At 40.7% G+C, this 18,556-nt stretch overlaps 2 protein-coding genes across 5 annotated transcripts in view; one reads left to right on the top strand and one right to left on the bottom strand.

The window, feature by feature from the left end:
- CMSS1 (cms1 ribosomal small subunit homolog) overlaps positions 1-18,556 on the top strand; it is a 243,138-nt gene that overhangs the window by 87,037 nt on the left and 137,545 nt on the right. The gene's annotated exons all lie outside the window — the stretch shown is intronic.
- The window catches only part of FILIP1L (filamin A interacting protein 1 like), a 210,032-nt gene that overhangs the window by 84,899 nt on the left and 106,577 nt on the right, over positions 1-18,556 (bottom strand). For 3 of the 4 annotated variants that reach the window (XM_074595485.1, XM_074595503.1, XM_074595493.1), the window contains one exon: positions 250-533. The exons of the other annotated variant lie outside the window; for it this stretch is intronic. In XM_074595485.1, the coding sequence (XP_074451586.1) occupies positions 250-516 (267 nt within the window). In that variant the 5' untranslated portion in view covers positions 517-533. The remainder of the gene's footprint in view (positions 1-249; positions 534-18,556) is intronic. 4 annotated transcript variants of the gene reach the window in all.

The following is an 18,556-nucleotide window of genomic DNA, read 5'->3' as shown; positions in this document are numbered from 1 at the left end:
GAGTTACGTGATCCTTTACAGTGGACTATGAGTGTTTTTAGTGTGATACAGGTACATTGTGAGTAAATCTTAATTGCATTTAGGTATGGTGTAAAGATCACCTTTTCTGGCTAATAGCTATAATAACCAAAATTAGGTAGGGTGTTTACTTAACATGAAAGCAGCATGTTTTTGCAGTAAATTGCGGGGGCGGGGGACACGTGGAGAAGCGTGTTTTAATCTGAGATATAAAAGAAGATAATAAATCACCTGTAATTCACCCTCAAGGACACTAAGAAGAAATAGCAAGTCATCGCGAGAGAGATCCTCTCTTTTCTTGAAGGAACTTCTTTGTTTTTTCTCTGCCTTAGGGCTTCTTAGGATGGTACTGGCTTGGGCTACATCTTCCTCCTTCTGCCTTCTTTGCACGTTTCCTTTCCCAGTGTAACCAACCTCTTCTTTATGGTGGTCTTTCAGCCTTTGCTGGCTCAGCTTTGGTCTGGTTGGGCTTTCTGTGCTGTTACTTCTGGAACGCATGGCTTATATCTCTGAAGCTGAAGGAAGGCGGGGAAAAAAGTAATTGTTTTAACTAGCAGAGACTATAAAACTATTACCATACTTTATGGTGGGTATTATTCCCTCCAGACTGGTGGTTTTCCCTCCCGCACAAGGCTGTTTGTCATTTGACAAAAGCTGACAACCTCACGTAAGCCAACAGGACCGGGCAGCCATCCTTACAGGATGTCTGTAGGGAGGTGAGCTTTAACTGGTCTTACGCATTTGTAACAATTCCCTCCTCAATGTTTGCAAAGGCAGCAACTTTAGCAGCAGTGCTGTACACATCACCGCAGACCACGCTTCCCATTTGAGAGACAGCAACTACCTCACCTTTCAAGTAGACAGGCCTCCGATGATAAGGCAAGTTTAGGCTTAGAAGGTTTTCACTAGGAGGATCTTCCTGTTCCAATTTTGTAATGTCCCAGACCTTACTGTATAGCTGTGATTTGTTTTTTCTTTGTCTTTCCAAGGGTGAGCACAAAACCAGTCCTCCACTACTACAAGTTACGCAGTTGCATTCCCCACGTTTGGCAAAATACAGGGGTTAGCATATCCACACTGCAAAGGGTGAGCCTCATCGTAAACACTCCTTCCCCACCACCACCACACCCAAAACCAAACTACCTTGCTGATAGTGGTGTCCCCCTCCAATAACCATGTACTATGAAACCTTCCTTCTTATTTAGTGCTAGACTCTAGCACTCCAGAGGTGTTACTACCTGGCCAAAGGGAGACCTGTCCTAACTAGGCCCCTTTGAAGTGCCTCTGTTAAGTAAACATACTGTAACGCCTTTGCAGATAAATGACTAACACTGTATAAATATTGATTAACCTCAGGAACTCTGTTTTGCTTATCGCCACTCAGATTAAGGTATGAATGGATGTCCACCTCGACAGGAAAACTGTGGTCATGCATACCGTCTAGCAGACAAAAGCCTGATCTCGTGATTCAAAAGTGAAATTAAACATGTTCCATGTACAAATAAGGCACAATTTTTCTTATTAAACAGCGAAGTTAGTTCATGAAAGGTCCAGAACATTGTTACGGCCTATGGTTGGCAGGAGATGATTTGGTTTCACAAATCTGTGGGACCCTTTCACCAGGTTCTGACTCTAAATCTTAAACTCTGTGACTGCACTCCTTAACTAGTGTTAGTTAAGGAGTAATTAGGTAATGGTAATTTTCCACTAACCATTACGAATACTCCCTTTTGTTTTTCTGCAAGAACAGAAGAGGTGGAAGAAGCCTTTGGTTTGTAATGGGTGATGGCTGAGACTGGTGAGAATTTACCAAAAACATTACAAGAAAAGCAAGTGACGTTTTCTATAATGCTGAAGTCTCTTCTAGTCTAATTTAAGGCACTCATAAGAAAAACTTGTTTCTCTAGGTCTCCAAAAACCAAGGTGTGTCAGATTTGTGTGGCAGTGTGCACTGGAATCTGCTTTGTGAAGCCGTGCATCAACAGCGTCAGGTTAGCATGGGAGCTTGTTCCAGTGCATGTTGGAAACAGAGGTGTTCTGATGATGCAGTGGTGCAAGAGTGATGTTAGCTAATGATGATTAGTTTAAGTTGGTGCTCATCCTGTCCTTCAGTTGAATGTAGTTCCTCTTTGTTCGCTGTGGTCTGCTCATTAGACTTACTCACTTTTTTGCATCTTGCTTATTGACTATTACTACTTTGGAAGAAGACCATTGGTTTCCTTTGAGCGTAAAATGCTGAATGCCTGCTTCGCTTTTGCGTACAGATAAAGGCTAGTGTTTATAAAATTGAATGCAGGAGTTAAGAGTTAAATCAGGTAACCCGAATGCACTCTGAGTTTGTCTGTGCACTTTGATGCAGCAAGCACAGGACAGTATGAAATGCATAAATAGTCCACGAAATCCTTGCATTTTTCCCCCCCCATGCGTGCCAGGTGCAGCAGCAGTCCTGATGGGACATCAAGCTGCTGTCAAACTTGCTGACAACAAGTGTCAATATGGCATTCCCTGCGGGAGGGAAGAGGAACTGGTGCATAAGGAAGAAGTTCATACCTTTTCAAGCTTTTTGAATTGGTTGCATTTGGAAATAGGATCCTGAAAGGACAGTAGTCTCAGCGATCCTGCCAAGAAGGACGCCCTCCCCCATGTTTTCTCGTACGCTGTACACATGCTGTTGGCTTCAAGGCCACATGCCACACACAGTTTTCACAGCTGCGGAGGGCTAGCTGTGACTCCCTTTTAAGCTTGTCACACCTGCTTCTTAATCAGGTAGATCAGTCCTTATTGCACTGACAAAAGGCACTTGGTCCATGAGGAGGCCAGCGGAGCTTCCAAATAGGTTACCCTCCTATGGAGATGGCGCCTTTGCGGTGTCCTGGAGTGGGTTTTTCTTCTTTTGTTGTTGGGCAGAGTTGTTGTGTACACTTGCATTCTCTTCTGGCATTCCTGAATGCCAGTGCCTACTACTGAATCTGCTAATGCAAATATTTATCAGATTTAGCAATTAACATGAATGATTAGAGATCAAAGTGGCATACTAAATGTATGCTTCAAGCACTTTTTTATTGGTACTTGAATGTAGCTGACAAGAGAGGCACAAGCACTCTGGTATTAGTCGGCTGCCTTATTAATGTATTCTTTCTCTGACGCCTTATTACCTGTGCATTGGCTCACATTCTTCTTATTTGTAGCGTTGTCCGTTTATGTAAGGATGTAAGTGCTAATGGGGTCGTCAAAGGATGTAGGTATGAGTAACAGAAGGGCCATTCAAAGCTTCAGATTACCGCAGACAGCGTAGCTGTTGGTGCAGTGAGCAAAGTGGGACCTCAGAAATGTATGAAAATAAACACCCTATCCACCTACCTCAAAACTCCTCACCACCTTCAAATTGTCAGACCCCCTGGATGTGGCACCATCTAAGGGACTAACCCTCAAAGTGCACCCGACATTTTGGGCAGACTATCAGCTTCTGTGTCATGCCCTGGTACGGAGGATGCTGGTTTTCTGCTATGTTATTAAGCCCTTCAGTGGCGCTAGTGTAACATTCAAGTTAGAAGCAGTGTCATTTGAAATTTTCCAGGTGTGTGTTTTGGTGTGTTGGATTATTTTCTACTTTGAACAACTCTTTCCATGTTCTTGAAGGTTGATGAAGAGCAACTTCTTTTTTCTCCCCCCCGCCCCCGCCAAGGTAAAAACGTTAATAGACTCATAAAATTTGTGGATATCGGTTGTCTCAAGGCACCCAGAAAAGTGTCTCATCCCTCCTGAGCTCAGGCTCTCAAGATCAGACTAATGAGTAGAAAATCTGCCATTTTGTATATGTGTGTCTCAGCTGGTTTTCACTTTAAATTATATATTGATGGGGTCTGTGTACAAGAAAGCTGTCTTGCAAAAAGGAGGTAAGGAAGAAGTGAAGTGTTCCTTCTTGTAACAGGCATCGTAGTTCACAAACAGTCTCTGGTTTCTTCTGGAGGACTGACTCTTGCATCTATGGCAGACTTCTGTATAGAAGCTAATTTAAGCTGTGTTTGTCTGTACCACCAAGAAGGATGACAATAAGAAGTACCTTAGTAAAGAGTAAACAACAACAACTGCTAAGAAAGAAGAAAGTAGGTGAGAAGATTTAGTTGGGTGTTATGTGCCTTGCGCTTGTAATCTTTCATCTGGTTTGGATCACTTACTATACAGTACGGATTGTAGCTGCATGAATGGAAGAAACAAGGATGCTTGCAGCATTCTCTTGTGATGCTTTATGTACCATCTAGGCAATATCTGCTTGCATCAAAAATAGAAGAAGATTGAAAGGGATCATCCAGATCATGAAGTCACATCTCCTGAAATCACAGACCACCATGCAGTGGGTAGTTAACAAAGATTAATTTACTGTAAGTGTGCTAATTGAGGAGCACAAGGCCTGTGTTCTGCACTATTGTGCTTTCCTTCACGTTATAATGTGTCTGTTTTACTACAGATTTTGCAGTGGTATCTTGTTTGAAGTGGCAAGGTGATGGTTCCCAGGCTCATCAGGTTCAGTGCAGCTTGGTAGACTGGCTACAGATTCAAAATGGAGGTTAGGTTACGTTGGAACAATCTTGTAAATCAAATTATTGCAGGTAACATACTCAGCAAAGTTTGAATCTATTCTCAGTGTTTGTGTTCTCATTCTTTTTATAGTTTGTTTTCTGTTCTGTTTTTTAAAGAGCTTTCTCATCTCTGAACATGTATGCTGTCCTTCTGCTTATAAAGGAGAAATTTTCCTCTCCTTGGTGATGAGCAAGTAATCTGAGGGATCAAAATATACTTTCCTGAAGAGCCGGATGAATAAATGACCGAATGTTTCTATGATGTTAACTCGGTCTCCACCCTCTCAATCATTTTCTGAAGGAGATGAAACTGCATTTGTCTCTTTGGCAGCAGTGAACAAGCAGGTGGTTCAGAAATCCCCGCACTTTTCTGGGAGAGACTGAAATATCCTTCAGAGATGACTTCACCACAGACACCATTGGGTTTTAGAGACATCCATTTTTTTTTTCCCATCTATTTTTCCCTTTAGTGTTTTCTCTTTAGTCAGTGATTGACTTATGAGCTAACAAAATCCTTCACAGGACCAAATCTTCCCTTAATCCCAGGGTAAGGATCCTGAACAGTTAACAACTTGCCATTTCTTCCAAAAATCCATGACTAAGCAAGGAATTATGTCTTTAACATCCCTTAAAGCGATATGGCAATGCTTTGATCTGCTGAAATTGAAAGGACTCCTATCAAGAGCCTGATTTTTAAAAGCAGTTAGGATTTGATTGCTCAGCATGCTAATGTAATGGGAGAGTGTAAAGCACATGATATGTTTTGGAAGGAGGTCTGCAACCCTCTGCCCATCACCACATATGTAGTCTGGGGCAAGAAAAAAGGTGGTCTCACCTTATTTGCTACAGGACATTTATTCCTTTCATGTCTAGCAAAAGCTACTTTGAAGCATCATGTTCAGCTCAGTGCCACACATACATGCCTGAGGAAAAATTAATCTCCTGTCCCTGTTCCTCTGCTTTCCTGTGTAGCTGTGTGCCAGCTAGTATCCAGGCACAGGAAGGGGCTTTTGGCTAGGCCACATCATGTCTTCCACCAGAGAAAGTGGCAGATTTGTCTTGTTCTCCTTCTGTAGTCCTGATGTGGCCTGTGGGCTAGCAATATAGCCATGCTGAGCCATGGGAGAAGATGAAGAAGTCTCCTTGTTAATTGGAATCCCAGGATCTGGCCATTTCACAGCATTGCTGCGGCTTTTTTTTGGAACCGGAACCTTCTGACAGAATGTGTTTAGGACGTTCATCTTTCCCCTGAGTGAGAATACATTGCTTTGTGGTAGATTTGCACCATTTCCAAAGATCCAGCCCTTCCTTTTGGGTAGACTGCTTTAGCGTTTTCCTGAAAACCATTTGCAGTGGCTTCTATCCAGAGGAATATTCTATTGTACCATGGCTGACTACCTCATCTGGGCTGTGCTCTTATTCACAGTAGACTCTTGGGCTGTTTTGGTGCATGGGCTGGGCAGTAAGAGGGAGGAGACTTCTTTAATGGATTCTTTACCCAGGGACTCTGGGATAAGTAAGTGTTTCCATCCTGGCATCGAAACTGCAAGATTAAGCTGTTTATCTGGGAAAACTGATGCAGAAGTGCTCACCTGTGTAGTTAGATGCCTCTATTGGCATGTGGGAGTTGCAGGGAGTCAAACAGGAGGAAGAAAATAGATTAGCAGTCTGTTTCCCCTCTCATGGGATCTTGTCAAATTTTGGTCTTTGAAGCCCTTTGGGATCCTGCAAGAACAGCAATTACCCAAATGGGAAGAAAATCTTGATTCAATGGAGGATGTAAACACTCCCAGACAGGAAAAGTGCATGACTGAATATTGGATGTCATTTCTGTGCTGGTTGTGATTTATACTCATCTGACCACAAGTCAGATTTCTCATCCCTTGGAGACAGGGAGCCTCTTGTGAGACAGTAAGATGCCTTTTGGACTGTGTTAGAGAGCTGTCATGTTACTCTGCTGACAGTAAAGGTACTGTGTGAAATTTCTGCCATCTGTTGCCGCCTCCTCACCCTTCCAGTCCTGTTGTGTTTTGCACATATGCAGTGATTGTGGTTAGGTAAGATCTTCCCAAGTCCATTTTGCGTATGAGGTCTGTATAGGCTTACAGTTGTCTTTAGAAAGCTGTGTCTCTGTGGGAGGTTTTCACCAGGTCCTTTTGAAGAATGTATCTGTGTCAGTTGTCTGTCATTTCAGTATCAGTGTATGAACTTGTGATCCGTTCTTCACTCTTGTAATGTCTCTACGTAGATATATATACACACGATGGGATTTTGTGCCCAGAAGTAGAGAAAAGAGCCTGTATCATGTGGCCAGTTGCTGGTTTTGTGGCTCTGAGCTCAAGTTAAGCTCTTCCTGTAGACTAACTGATCTCAGCCCACCTCCTGCTGAGGCTCAGGTGGTGTTTGCCCATATATTTGAGTTCATACTGTGACAGTTTAAAGCACCCGCATTCACAGTGCTCTGCATGAAATCATAAGAAGCTCGCTTGGAACATACTTGAAACTTCGATATTAGGAAAATACAGTTAGTAATGTAAGGTCCTGTTCAGAGATGTCAAACCTTGTTCTAAGCAGAGTTCTTCAGATGGTCCATAAAACCAAGTGGTCTGGGTAGTAGACCTCTTCGTGGTGATCCATGAGAAAATCAGAAGTTTGGGCTCCCTGCTGTACCGCATAACACTTCTTTGGCAAAACTGGGGAGCTGTTCTGAAATCTGAAATGAAGACCTGGATTTCACAGAGGTTTTAGCTCAGAAATCAGTATTTTGAGAGTTTTCTGACATGGGCTGATTTTTCCCTTGACTCTTCTCGTACCTTGGAACAACTTCTGACTGTACCTAACATTCACTCGTTTTCTCTTCCTGTTAAACTCTTCCTCTCTCTCCTCCACAGGATTTCAGCTCTCCTAGTCTGTGATCCAGCATTTTGCTAGGTTGATGGTAGTCTTAGAAAATTACAGTATACTTATTGTATTATATATACACAATTTGTGTAGCAAATAGGTTAGACAACAGTAGATTTGAGGTGATTTGTCTTCTCAGTGAGGTGCTACACATGCAGTAAGGCCTCAATTCTGCTCTAGGGTTTTAGTTTTAGTGGGTGAATGACTCTGAATTTGTATGTGCACCGTAGCTTCAATGTGCTGCTGCAGGGCAACAACACTAATATAATCCCATGTCTTGATGGGTTCAAAAGGTTGTTAAGGAATAAAAATTAAAATAGCTAGAATTTCTTTACATTTTTACTTCTGGGAATTGAAGTTTGTGTGCAATTTTACGCAATTACACTGAATTGCTTCTGAGAGATTAATATGGGAAACTTTTATCTGCTTACTTGGCTTTATGGTTGCTTTTTTGTTGTTTTTTTTCTGTAGTTAGACACTAGAAGTGGATTATTTATAAGGATTAGTGCAAGAGAGATTTTTTGTGCACATAAAAAAAATGTTACTATAACATCAGATAGATCTAAGTGTTTGAAAAGGTAAACTCTGCAATGCTATGTGATCTGTTTCTCTTTCTAAATAAAAAAAACAGGAATCTTGCAGTTGTCTGTGTGACAGATTTTTATTGGTAAGCTACACGAAAATAAAACTCAGGTGCTCCAATTTCAATTATATGAATTTGCTTTCCAAGTATAGAATTTTCTTTTTTTACGAGCATAAGAAACAGTTAACGTTCTTTAATACAGTGCTTGTGGTTTAATGCTTATTATACAGCTGCTGTAATTTTGGCTCCAGTTTATAATTACTCTGTAATTACAGCATTATCCAAAGCGAAAATGGGAAATAGTGCTACCTGACAAGAAAATGCTCCTCTCTTAGAATCTGTGTATGTAAACTCATCCTTATTCCTGAATATCTTGAAGATAGACATTTACATAACAGGATAATTCAGCTCCAATTTAGGTTAAGAACTGTAGTATATACAACCAAGTATATATTTAAAAATTTAAAAAAAAAAAAAGGAAGATAGAAGCTGCGTAGAGGGAAGTACTAGAGGAGCCTGGTTTTACGTAGATCTGTGTCAATAGAAAAGCAAAGGCAGTAGTTCCTACAGCTGAGTTCGAGTCCCACATTTCAGTTTTTCCTCACTGTGGCTATCTCTCAATTCTTTCTGCAGGCACCAATTTCCCTGAAATCTGTGGAAATGTCAGTATCTTGCCCTCTCTCTCTGGTCTTGAAATTGGCAGTGGTTCAGGATGGGACCCCTGGATAGACAAAGTTCAGGCTATCTTTAGGAAGAATACACTGGAAACTTCGATTGGCCTTTTCCCGGAATCATGTGTCATGAGGATATTCATGAAGCTGAAGGGTGGCATATTCGAACTTGTGAAACAAATAGGTTTTTGCATGGTGTGTAGCATGTTCCTGTAAATCCCACAGGTGATAGCTAAAATAGGGTATTTGCGGACTTCAGAAGGGGTAGCTGTCTATTTGTAAAATAACAATATGCAATATTGAAAACAGAAAGAAAAAACCCCAAACCAAAAGCTTTTAGATTTTGGTTTTACTGGTAGGCTAACATTCTGTATGGTAAGTCACGCACGTTCTGTCTACTGAATGGTAGGTTTGTTTGGGGTTTTTTGCAACTTTACCGAAGGCTTTTATGGCTTTTATTTTATGTTTTGCAGGTTAATTGATCTGATCTAGTTATACATTCATATCTCATTTCTCATTCTTTCATGTGAGATCCATGTGCCTCTCAGGTCAATACCTATGTTTCTGGCTTTTGCTTTCCCCCTTCCTACTAGAGACTTGCTAAATGAAATCTTACAGAGGCTCTGGTCAAGATTAGTATCTCCTTGTGCCAAACATGGTGCAAACATACCTGAAGGTATTGTCTCAGCAGTGAAATTAATTTTGTGCAACTACATGACACTTTTGGCAAAATTTAAAATCCAGGGGAAGTTTCTCAGTGCACAAGGCTCTCTAAATGCTCCATATATTTGCTTGTTTCCCAGCTGGCAGGTATGTGCCCTTCCTTCCCCAGGTTGAACATGCTTTTTGGTAAATGGGGAACCTGCAAAAGCAGCTATTTCTGACTTTCTGACAATATTGGTTATTGCCCACACTTCTTTTGATGTCCTCGGCAGACCTGATGTAGCCAAAATGCCATCGTTGCGTGGTAATCTTATAAATATTTCAGGGTAAGTTTTGTGATATCAGTTTAAAAAAAAGAAAAAAAAAATCCCATTCTTATAGTGTTTCCTCCCGCTTCCCAAAACTTCCTGTCACCCCCAAAATGGGAACATTTAATGTTCTATTTTAATCATCTAAGCAGAATTAAAATACTGTCAATTCAGTATTTTTCTTCTGATGTTTTTAGTAGCATAACAGATATCTTCATTTTAAAACTATTTTTCAAAGTAATAAGAAGCAAACCACAAATATAGTGAAGAGAAGTCTGTAAGAATAAAAGACAAATGAAGTTCACACGGTCCGGTGCAATTTTTACATCTCTGACTTCGGTGATTAACTTTCCTTACACGTACACACATGCACATACAAAACCACAACTTCCCTGGCTGGTGTGTTTTCTATCATATGCTCCTTCTTTTCTGATGGAAGGTAAATTGACTTGCAAAGAAGCGTTTGTGACAAACCATCGTCTCGTGTGCCCTTAGACACACTGGTAATGTCATATAAGGTCATTTTGAAAAGCACCCTGTAATCACAACTCTCCAAACAGAATCTAATTGAAGAAATACAATGTTATGATATTATTAGCTATAATAGCTATGGGCAAAAGAGAAGCAAGACACCAATGGTATTTCTTGTATTTCAGTGTGTGTTTAGAGACTCGCACACACATACCGTTTTAAACAATGTGTGTCTATGTACTTCTCATGCGATGAATACAAAATAAGTGGTCTTTTATAAGCTTTCAGCAAAAAAGCAGTAGTACACAGCGTTGAAGCACCTTGCTTTTGTTTTCAATGAAAAAAGTATGATTAGTTAGCAAGAATTATCTAGTATGTGTTATTTAGTGTAAATTAATTTGTTACTCCACAGTAATTGGCCTGGGTATCCAAGACTCAAACTTCTTAACCCTTGCAGCAATCTCCATTTCCATTTCACTTTTTCTTTTAATCTGCTCGGTATTTGCATGGAATGCCGTATGTCCATGAGTCATGAAATAGGTAGCAGGGACCACAGTGAGGACTACAAAATAAAAATGTACACCTTCAAAGTGAGTATATATTAATTTTCTTCAAGGATATTTTTGACAAGCATAGCTTTGTTGAGACACTTCTTTGTGTGGGAGTGTTCGCCTCATCGTTGCTTTTCCCCACACATGAAAATAAACCACAGACTTTTAAATATCCTGAGAAAAGTTTCTTCAAAGAAAGATCAAAAGTCTTTACTAACATCTGAGGAAGCTGCATGGCTGCCTCTCTTGTGAACTCATGTCTATATAGAGCTGGCTAAGACAATCAAGATCATTATTCCATTGATTTGATCATTTGCAACCTACTCTGAGAGGAGATGCCTTGTTTGAAGAGGGAGGAGGTGGGGGAATCCACAGATACCCCTTAATTTTACCCAGACAGACATGAATGAAATAACTTTTCAAAGCCAACTCTGTTGTTTTTCCCGCTATATTGTGTGGGATGCTGTACTTCAAACAATTGTCTTTGGCAGTGCATGTTCAGGAGTTCTGTGTAAGAGTGCCTTGATTGACATTTTTAAATACACAATTTTATCTGCTTTTGTGGCTACTGAAGTTACGTGAAGTGTCCAGATACGGCTTTCAGGGCCTCACATAAATTGTATATCTGATATTTTTTTGTTTGTTTGCTTGATTGGTTTTGATTTTATTTGTCCAAAAATCTCTTTTCGTCTGTTTTTGTATCTAAGCAACACAGAACACATATTAGGCAAGCTTTGAAAGCTTGTGATCTTCTCCCTAATCTGGAATTCCCCACCTTTAGACAGCTTTCAGGAAAATAGATTAATTTTTGTTCTTCCTAACCCTGGGTTTTCTTTATGTTTGTTTTTTTTTAATGTTTGTTTGCCTTCATGAACTTCATCTTTTATGCTTCAGACCAAATCTTTACATGCTGTCTGATAGTAGAGAGTACTTAACTCATCGAAGCTGTTGAGAATAGCGGGTTTTTTTTGAAGAATTTTACTGTTTTTGTCATGCTGGCACCAAGCATCTGTGGACAACACTAGGTAGGACTTCAGGCTTGCATCTAAATCTAGGATTTCTGAGGTGTTAGCATGGGATTTTTGTTTGTTTGGGGTTTAGTTTGTTGTTGTTTTAAACTGAGCTTCTTCATACCATCCCCATCAGTTACTATAGTCTGCTGTTATCTAGAAATCGGATAGTAATCTTTCATTGGTTTATCTGATCAGAAATGAAATCACTCAGGTTGCTTTTTTTTATTTCCTGGATTTTAGGGTTTTCTTTTAGCTGTGGACTGATTTTCCTTTTATATCCTAAAGTTCAGATCTTTATTACATTCTGTGATTTGGTACTTTGTGTTCCTATAGTTGGGGAAATACTGAGTTTTTCTTTGTGTCTTTGTGATTTTGTATTTCTGTGTATTTTGTAACAAAACCAGTGTGATTGCATGTTGTTATTCTCCTTGCTTTCTTTTGTCATTAATGGCAATACCTAAGTATGTAACAGCAGGCTGACATATTTTTTCAGACTGAGACAATTTTTAGTTGTGCAAGAAATCTGCTCTGGCATTTTCTTCTTCCAACTGCAGCTACAGGATGACAACATGCAGACGGCAGTGGAAGATTCCTCAGCCCTCTCCCCTCGCCCACGTTCTCCCTATTTAACATCCAAGAGAAGAACTTGGATAAATTACATAAATATCCTAAATCATTCTTTCACAGGAGTTTAATGGAAACAAATCTCTCTCAGATCTCCAGTCCTCTCACTGTGACCTTTTTGGCAGATTAGACCTTATTTCCTACGGAACAGAGGTTTTAGGTTTTGGGGTTTAGTGAAGGGAAGGGATGCTGCCATCGGGGCGAATGGCATGAGTTCTCTCCTCGCCTCTGAGCCCGGAGAACTGACTGGCAGTGCCCTGTATCCCCCTCATCCAAACCCACAAATGCTGACAGTGGGCATGATTCGTGGGGACAAGTTGCATGATTTTGACAAGAGTGCCCTAGGGTCACAAGATGCTCCAAAGAAATTTTGAAAACTTTAATTTCTAGGCTTTGGTGGAAGTCAGTATTGCATTGTTGTTTTGAATCAAAATCTCTTTTTGTGACAGGCATGTGGATTTCTGCTTTTTGTTGTTTTGGAGGCCTTTTATGTTCTTTGGCTTTTGTTATTCTTTTGTTTTGTTCTTATTTATCTTGGTTTTACCTGGTGATTTTATGGCAGCAGGATTTTTTTAATTATCTGATGCTTATTCATCTCCACACGAGTGAACGCAAGGGAAACATGAGTTTCCAGGTAGATTCTCAAGTCAGCTTTGTAGTTCTTTTCTAGTTTTTGAAGACTTTTTTTTTTTTTCATTAAGATTGATTGTTGCCTTAAGTCAGCCAAAGTAAAATTACAGCTTTGAGTGATGGCTTACATTTTTTATATTGTTCATATTAATTGGTGACTGTGGCTATATGTGTCTGCCAGGAAAATGTGAAAAGCACAGAGTTTTAAAAGTAACTGTACACAGTGAAATTAATTTTTGTATGTGTTCAGATAACAGGTTTTACTAGCCACGACATTCGTTATTATTTATTATAATGGGTTACAGTTTTGGGCCTTCAGCTCCCATAGGAATATACCCTGCTCTGATGGCGCAACTTTGGAAAATGCGGTAAAAATTAACTGGAAACAGCAGCTTTCTAATAGGAAGTTTCTTAGAAGCAGTTTCTTCTACACAGGAAAAAAAGGAAGTGGAATGGAGGTTGGTGAGCCAGGTAGATGTACCTCCTCTGTGTCTCTGGCTGTGCTTTCCTTTTTTTCCCCCCTTGTTTGAATTTGGTCTTGAGGCCATCATCTGTGCTTTGGCAGAGGGCAAGCAGAGAAAACTCGTCTTTTCCTTTCATTGCTGCGTAAGGACCCCACAGTTTTGCTACATGAGGTTCATATGTAAAGGCAAATGTTGATTTGTGGCTGCAGCTGCAACTTCACTCTGGTTTTGATTATACTGTAGCTGAGTCCTTGGTGGGGAGGGCAAGGCATCATTGAGAGGTGGCTTAGAGCACATACCGTTATTTGTTCCTCTCTGTGTTTTCCCACTTGTTCAAATAAAACATGGCTGTGGCTAGTGGAAGTTGAGGACATGGATTTTTCAGACATAAATGGATGGATCTATCCAAATATTTCACAAGGTTCTGATGTTCAGAGAGGTCCTAAGGGAAGATTAAAGTCTTGGATGCCTTCTTCCCCATCCCCACCTCTCTAAAGGCCGCTCTGAAAAGCCCAGTTAAAACACTTGTTCATCTGTTTGGAAGAATGATAATTAAAATTAAAGCAAAATCTTGGTATTACCCAGTTTAGCTGCCCAGCACCAGTTGTCCTGTGTTTCACTTGAGCTCTGTTACCATGGTGCTGGAGAGACTTGCGGAAAGCTTGTCCACCTGCCTCTGTGACAAGCAGTGTGACACTAGGCAGAGGCAAGGTGGGACCTGAGGGACACAGTAGGGGCCTTTCTCCTGCTTATGTTTAACCGTGCAATTATCATGGGAAGACTTGGAATGGAACGGCTCCCTAAGCAGCAGGTATCATAAATGGGTCAGTCTGCCAGGAGAGTCCTTCTGGAGTGGCTTTTTCTGGTCTCAGTGGCAACGATATTAAGTTCCTACTGCTGCTTTCCTGGCAGCTGAGGACAGGTCTGCAGTTTTTCAGGTGTGTTAAGGAGGGCATGGATAGGTGACTACTAATGTTTGCGTTTAACATTCAAGTCCTTCCTAGCAAAGCAATGAGTCATATCCTGCAGGCACAGAGGGCCTCCTTGGAGCTGCTACTTAGTAAGACTTCACTGAGATTATTTTAACTGAAACTAATGTTTAGCTCCTGAGAGCACCATGCCTCTTCTGCACATAAATAGTGCTGACCTGTTATACATTAAGTCAGCGGATTAGTGCCACTTCTGAAGGTACCTGTGCACCTCATCGTCTGAATGTGTCCTCCTAATTCTGTGTTATATAGGTACAGACATTTCTTCTAGACACAGATGAAAAAAACACTTCCTGGTCAAACTTCTGACATGTAGGTTTGCTTGCGAACATTTGCTTAGCATTTAAAAAAAAAAAAAAAAGCAGCCCCCAATTTGATTCCTGAGTGGCTGTAAAGGAGTAATTTTAACACACAGCAGGTGTGTGTGTAGTGATCGTATGTTCCCATGCATTAATAGAATTTACATTCTTTCTCTAAGAGGATAATTTTTCTTAGCGTGCTCTTCCAATGAATTCTGTTTTGAGTGAGTGAGTAAGTGGTTTTTAAAGTGTTAACAGTAGAGTGGATTTACCTTGATTAAGATGACACACAGCCTTGAATAGCTAGAATTGTTCCAGATAAATTTCTGGAGATAAAAGAAAGGAAAGGCTTTTAAAGGAAAGGCTAGAGAATCTTTCCTGCATCATTTAATACCAAAGACCCAGTAAATATCAGAGTGCACATGGTGGGGTTCTGCAAACTTTCCTTCTGCAGGTAGGCCCATTAAAATCTGTGGGGCTGCGTGTGTAAGATTGGATTACAGGGTTGGGGACTGTATTTTGTGACTCTTATTGCTAGTATAACTTTAAGTACCTGCATTTTCCTTTAAGTATAGTCTAGCCAGTCTCAAAATGTAGCGTTTTTTAAGGTCTGTTGTTAACACAAGCATATTTGTTAATTAAGGAAACAAATCTAGAGCAAGTAAGATGTTTTCTCATTATTTTAAGGTTTAGATGCTTTCTTGCCATATAGCCTTAAAAAAGAGAACAGGAAAAAAACCCATAAAATTCACTGGGATAGGAGAGGGGAAGGAATATTCATGATACCTGAGACAAAAAACTAACTGTCCAGTTTGGCTTTTAGGGTTAGAACTGAAATAAAAATCAGGAAGAAATGCATATATATGGTAACAGTGAGGTAGATTGTGACTCGTCACACTGGTATTAATAATGAGAACAGTACCATTTTATCATACATGTTCATCATTATTTTCTTACCTTGCATGAGCCTAAGACAAACTATGTAGATTTATCCTCAGAGCGTTTGCATAGTGAGATTGTTTTTGTCATAATTTCAGCTCCATGCAAATTAGAGCTGCAGAGCTGGAACTTGCCCATTCCTTTAAGGTTAGTTAGTGATTTCTTTAGAAGGTATATGATTCCAGGCAAATGCTTCAACAATGAATAGTAGTGTTTAAGCATCAGGATTTGTTTCAGGAAACTGAATCAAATTGGAATCATTTTAACTTGTCTTTCTACAAATAAGCCAGAAGAACTGATTTTTGCTGCCCATCAAAGGAGTTAAGTAAAATCTTGAGTCTCTGAAAATAGCCTTTTGCAAATAATATGTTCTAGTTTTAGTGTTGCTTTATTTGAAGAATGATATTTGCAACTTCTTAATATCCTGTTAGGTCCTAGACGAGGTTCTTGAATGCCACTGAAAAAATTAACAAGAGTCAATATTCAGAAACCTGATCATCTTTACCTTACCAGATCTGCATTGCGCATTTCAAAATGAAGTTGTTGCTAAGAGGGTGTCACAATGCACTGCATTTTTTCAGGGACTGAATGATTAAAAAGCCTTATGGCGAATTCTTGGTTCTTGTGGTGTTCTTCGTATATCTCTTAAATCAACATTATTCCAGTTGATATTCTTTATGTTCTGTGATCAACAGCATTTGTCAGAGATGTGTGATTTTAAGGATCTGGACTAGATATAATTCAGTTTAGCAAGTTGAACTTGATCCTAAATGATTACTATTGTTCAGGGCCCGTAAAAATAGTTTGGAGGCTTAGTCAGAACTACAGTAATAAATGTAGTGAGCAAGCTTTGAAAAAAAAAAAAAAAAAAAAAAAATTAAGAGCAGGATCCTGTGAAGTTATACAGGCCACCTGTGCAAGACGTAACCCTGCGGAGATTTAAGGCCGTCTTCCCAAAGGGCTTGTACAATACTTGTAAGAAATAGCTCTGTCGAATTTGCAGCTGCCTTGTTAAGCATGGACCCTGGTCATCCGCTCCCCGGCTTGGCAGGTACAACAAAGGCAGCATTTTGGCCATCGTCTAACCGCTGGAGCGGTGGTGTCTGCCAGCGCTGCTCCTAGGGGTGCCGCTGGCCCGTGCCGTGCCCCTGGCCCCGGGGTGGGCAGCCCTGCCTGGCTCCCAGTTTGCTGCTGTGTGCTGGAGCGCAGAGCACCTCGGCACCTGCTAACCAGCTGCCCTGGGGGCAGGAGGGCTGCCTGGGAGGATGAAGGGACAGGAGAATCTGGCAGGAGGGAGGAAAGAAGCCCTTGGCATAATGTATATGACAATGTCAGGGAAGTGGCTGGCAGCATTGGTGTTTCGACTTTCGACTCCGATGTATACAGGTCGAACTGGCCAGAGCATCTGGAAGCCTGTGAATAACACTGTGCCCTATTGTGGGACAGAAATAAGGCTCTTATATATTTACATATATAAAATACATGTATCTTTTAAAATGCCTGAGTATATACATATGGATACGTACTCCACTGTGAGGGAAAATTGTAAGGGCTGAGACCACAACACCGTGTAAAACAGGGTGATTCTTTGTCCAGAATCAGATATCTTAAGATAAACCTTTGCTTTCACATATGCAGAGGAGTGTGCGGGAAGGTTTTTGTGCTAGTTGCTCATGCATGCTTAGCCTAGCTGGCTGTAGGCAGTGAAGAGAGAAGGGGCTATCAGAGGGCACTTCCACAGATCCAAGGCTGGATTCCTGCTCAGGAGAAGCCCTGCTTTCTCGGTGAGGTGTAGCAGGAGACTGAAGAGACAAGTTGGTTAAGTACCTAAGCACTGAGGTGTAAAAACTTCTTCCTTCCCTATTCTGCACTCTTCCTTCCCACAGGAATCAGTGTTGCTTCTCAAAGACGTCAAACTGCTTGGCCAGTGCAACATACTGGAATTTGTTTTGCTGGAGCCCTGCAGAATTGATGTCAGAGTTGTAGCTGGAAAATTATTAAAACAAATGGATTATCAGCCTATTTCATTAGGTGCTTCTAATGATAGCTCTAAGAAAAAGTCCTGAGGTAGTTACTAGCAACTGTTTCTCAGCAAAGAGGGCTTGTAGGGGATCCCTCTTTGTTGTTCTGGGAATACTTAAGTTCAGTCTCTATCACTGGTCAGAAACGCAAGAGCTTTAACAAAGCAAATAAGCTAAACTGGAAAGCATTATTATGCCTTCGTGCACATATATTTTGGGTATTAGATGCAGTTGATTCCCTATCTCCATAAAATATAAAGTAGCACCAGATTACCTATGCTCTCTCTCCTCGGACTACTAGACCATGACTGTTCAAATGGGAAAGAAAATGTATGAGAGGCGTCCAATTTAAGACTCAGATATCCTGAGAAGCACACATGAAGTAAATGGAAATAATTATTTTCTCATAGCATGATAATCAAGGGACACTCAGTGAATCAGTTTGCCACAGGATTGAAACCAAGTAAAGTAGTTCCTTGCACAGCCTGTAGTCAAATCGTAGAGGTCAGTGCCACAGGCCATCACCGAGGTGTTAGTGGATTTGGTAAGGAGATTCACAAAGGATCAGTTTGGTGGTGGTAGTTTAGCAGGATATTCTGGAAGCAGCTTAAATCCTTAAATGGCAGCTGAGGGCATGCTAGGAGAAGGATCACTCTGTTGATGCTCCTGTTGCTCTCTTTGTTCAAGCATCTGCTTTTGGCCCCTGTCAGAAAGGTTTTGGAACTAGTTCAACCTCTGGCTTTCTTTCCTCATGCATTTATCCCATACCATGGGTGAGACTCTGGACTATTAATTCTCCAGAACCTTTTAAAGCTAGGTAGTGAAAGACAT

The sequence above is a fragment of the Larus michahellis genome, chromosome 1, assembly GCF_964199755.1.
Source record: "Larus michahellis chromosome 1, bLarMic1.1, whole genome shotgun sequence".
NCBI lineage: Eukaryota > Metazoa > Chordata > Aves > Charadriiformes > Laridae > Larus > Larus michahellis.
Note: the sequence above shows the minus strand (reverse complement) of the source record. Positions and strands in the feature narration are given on the sequence as shown.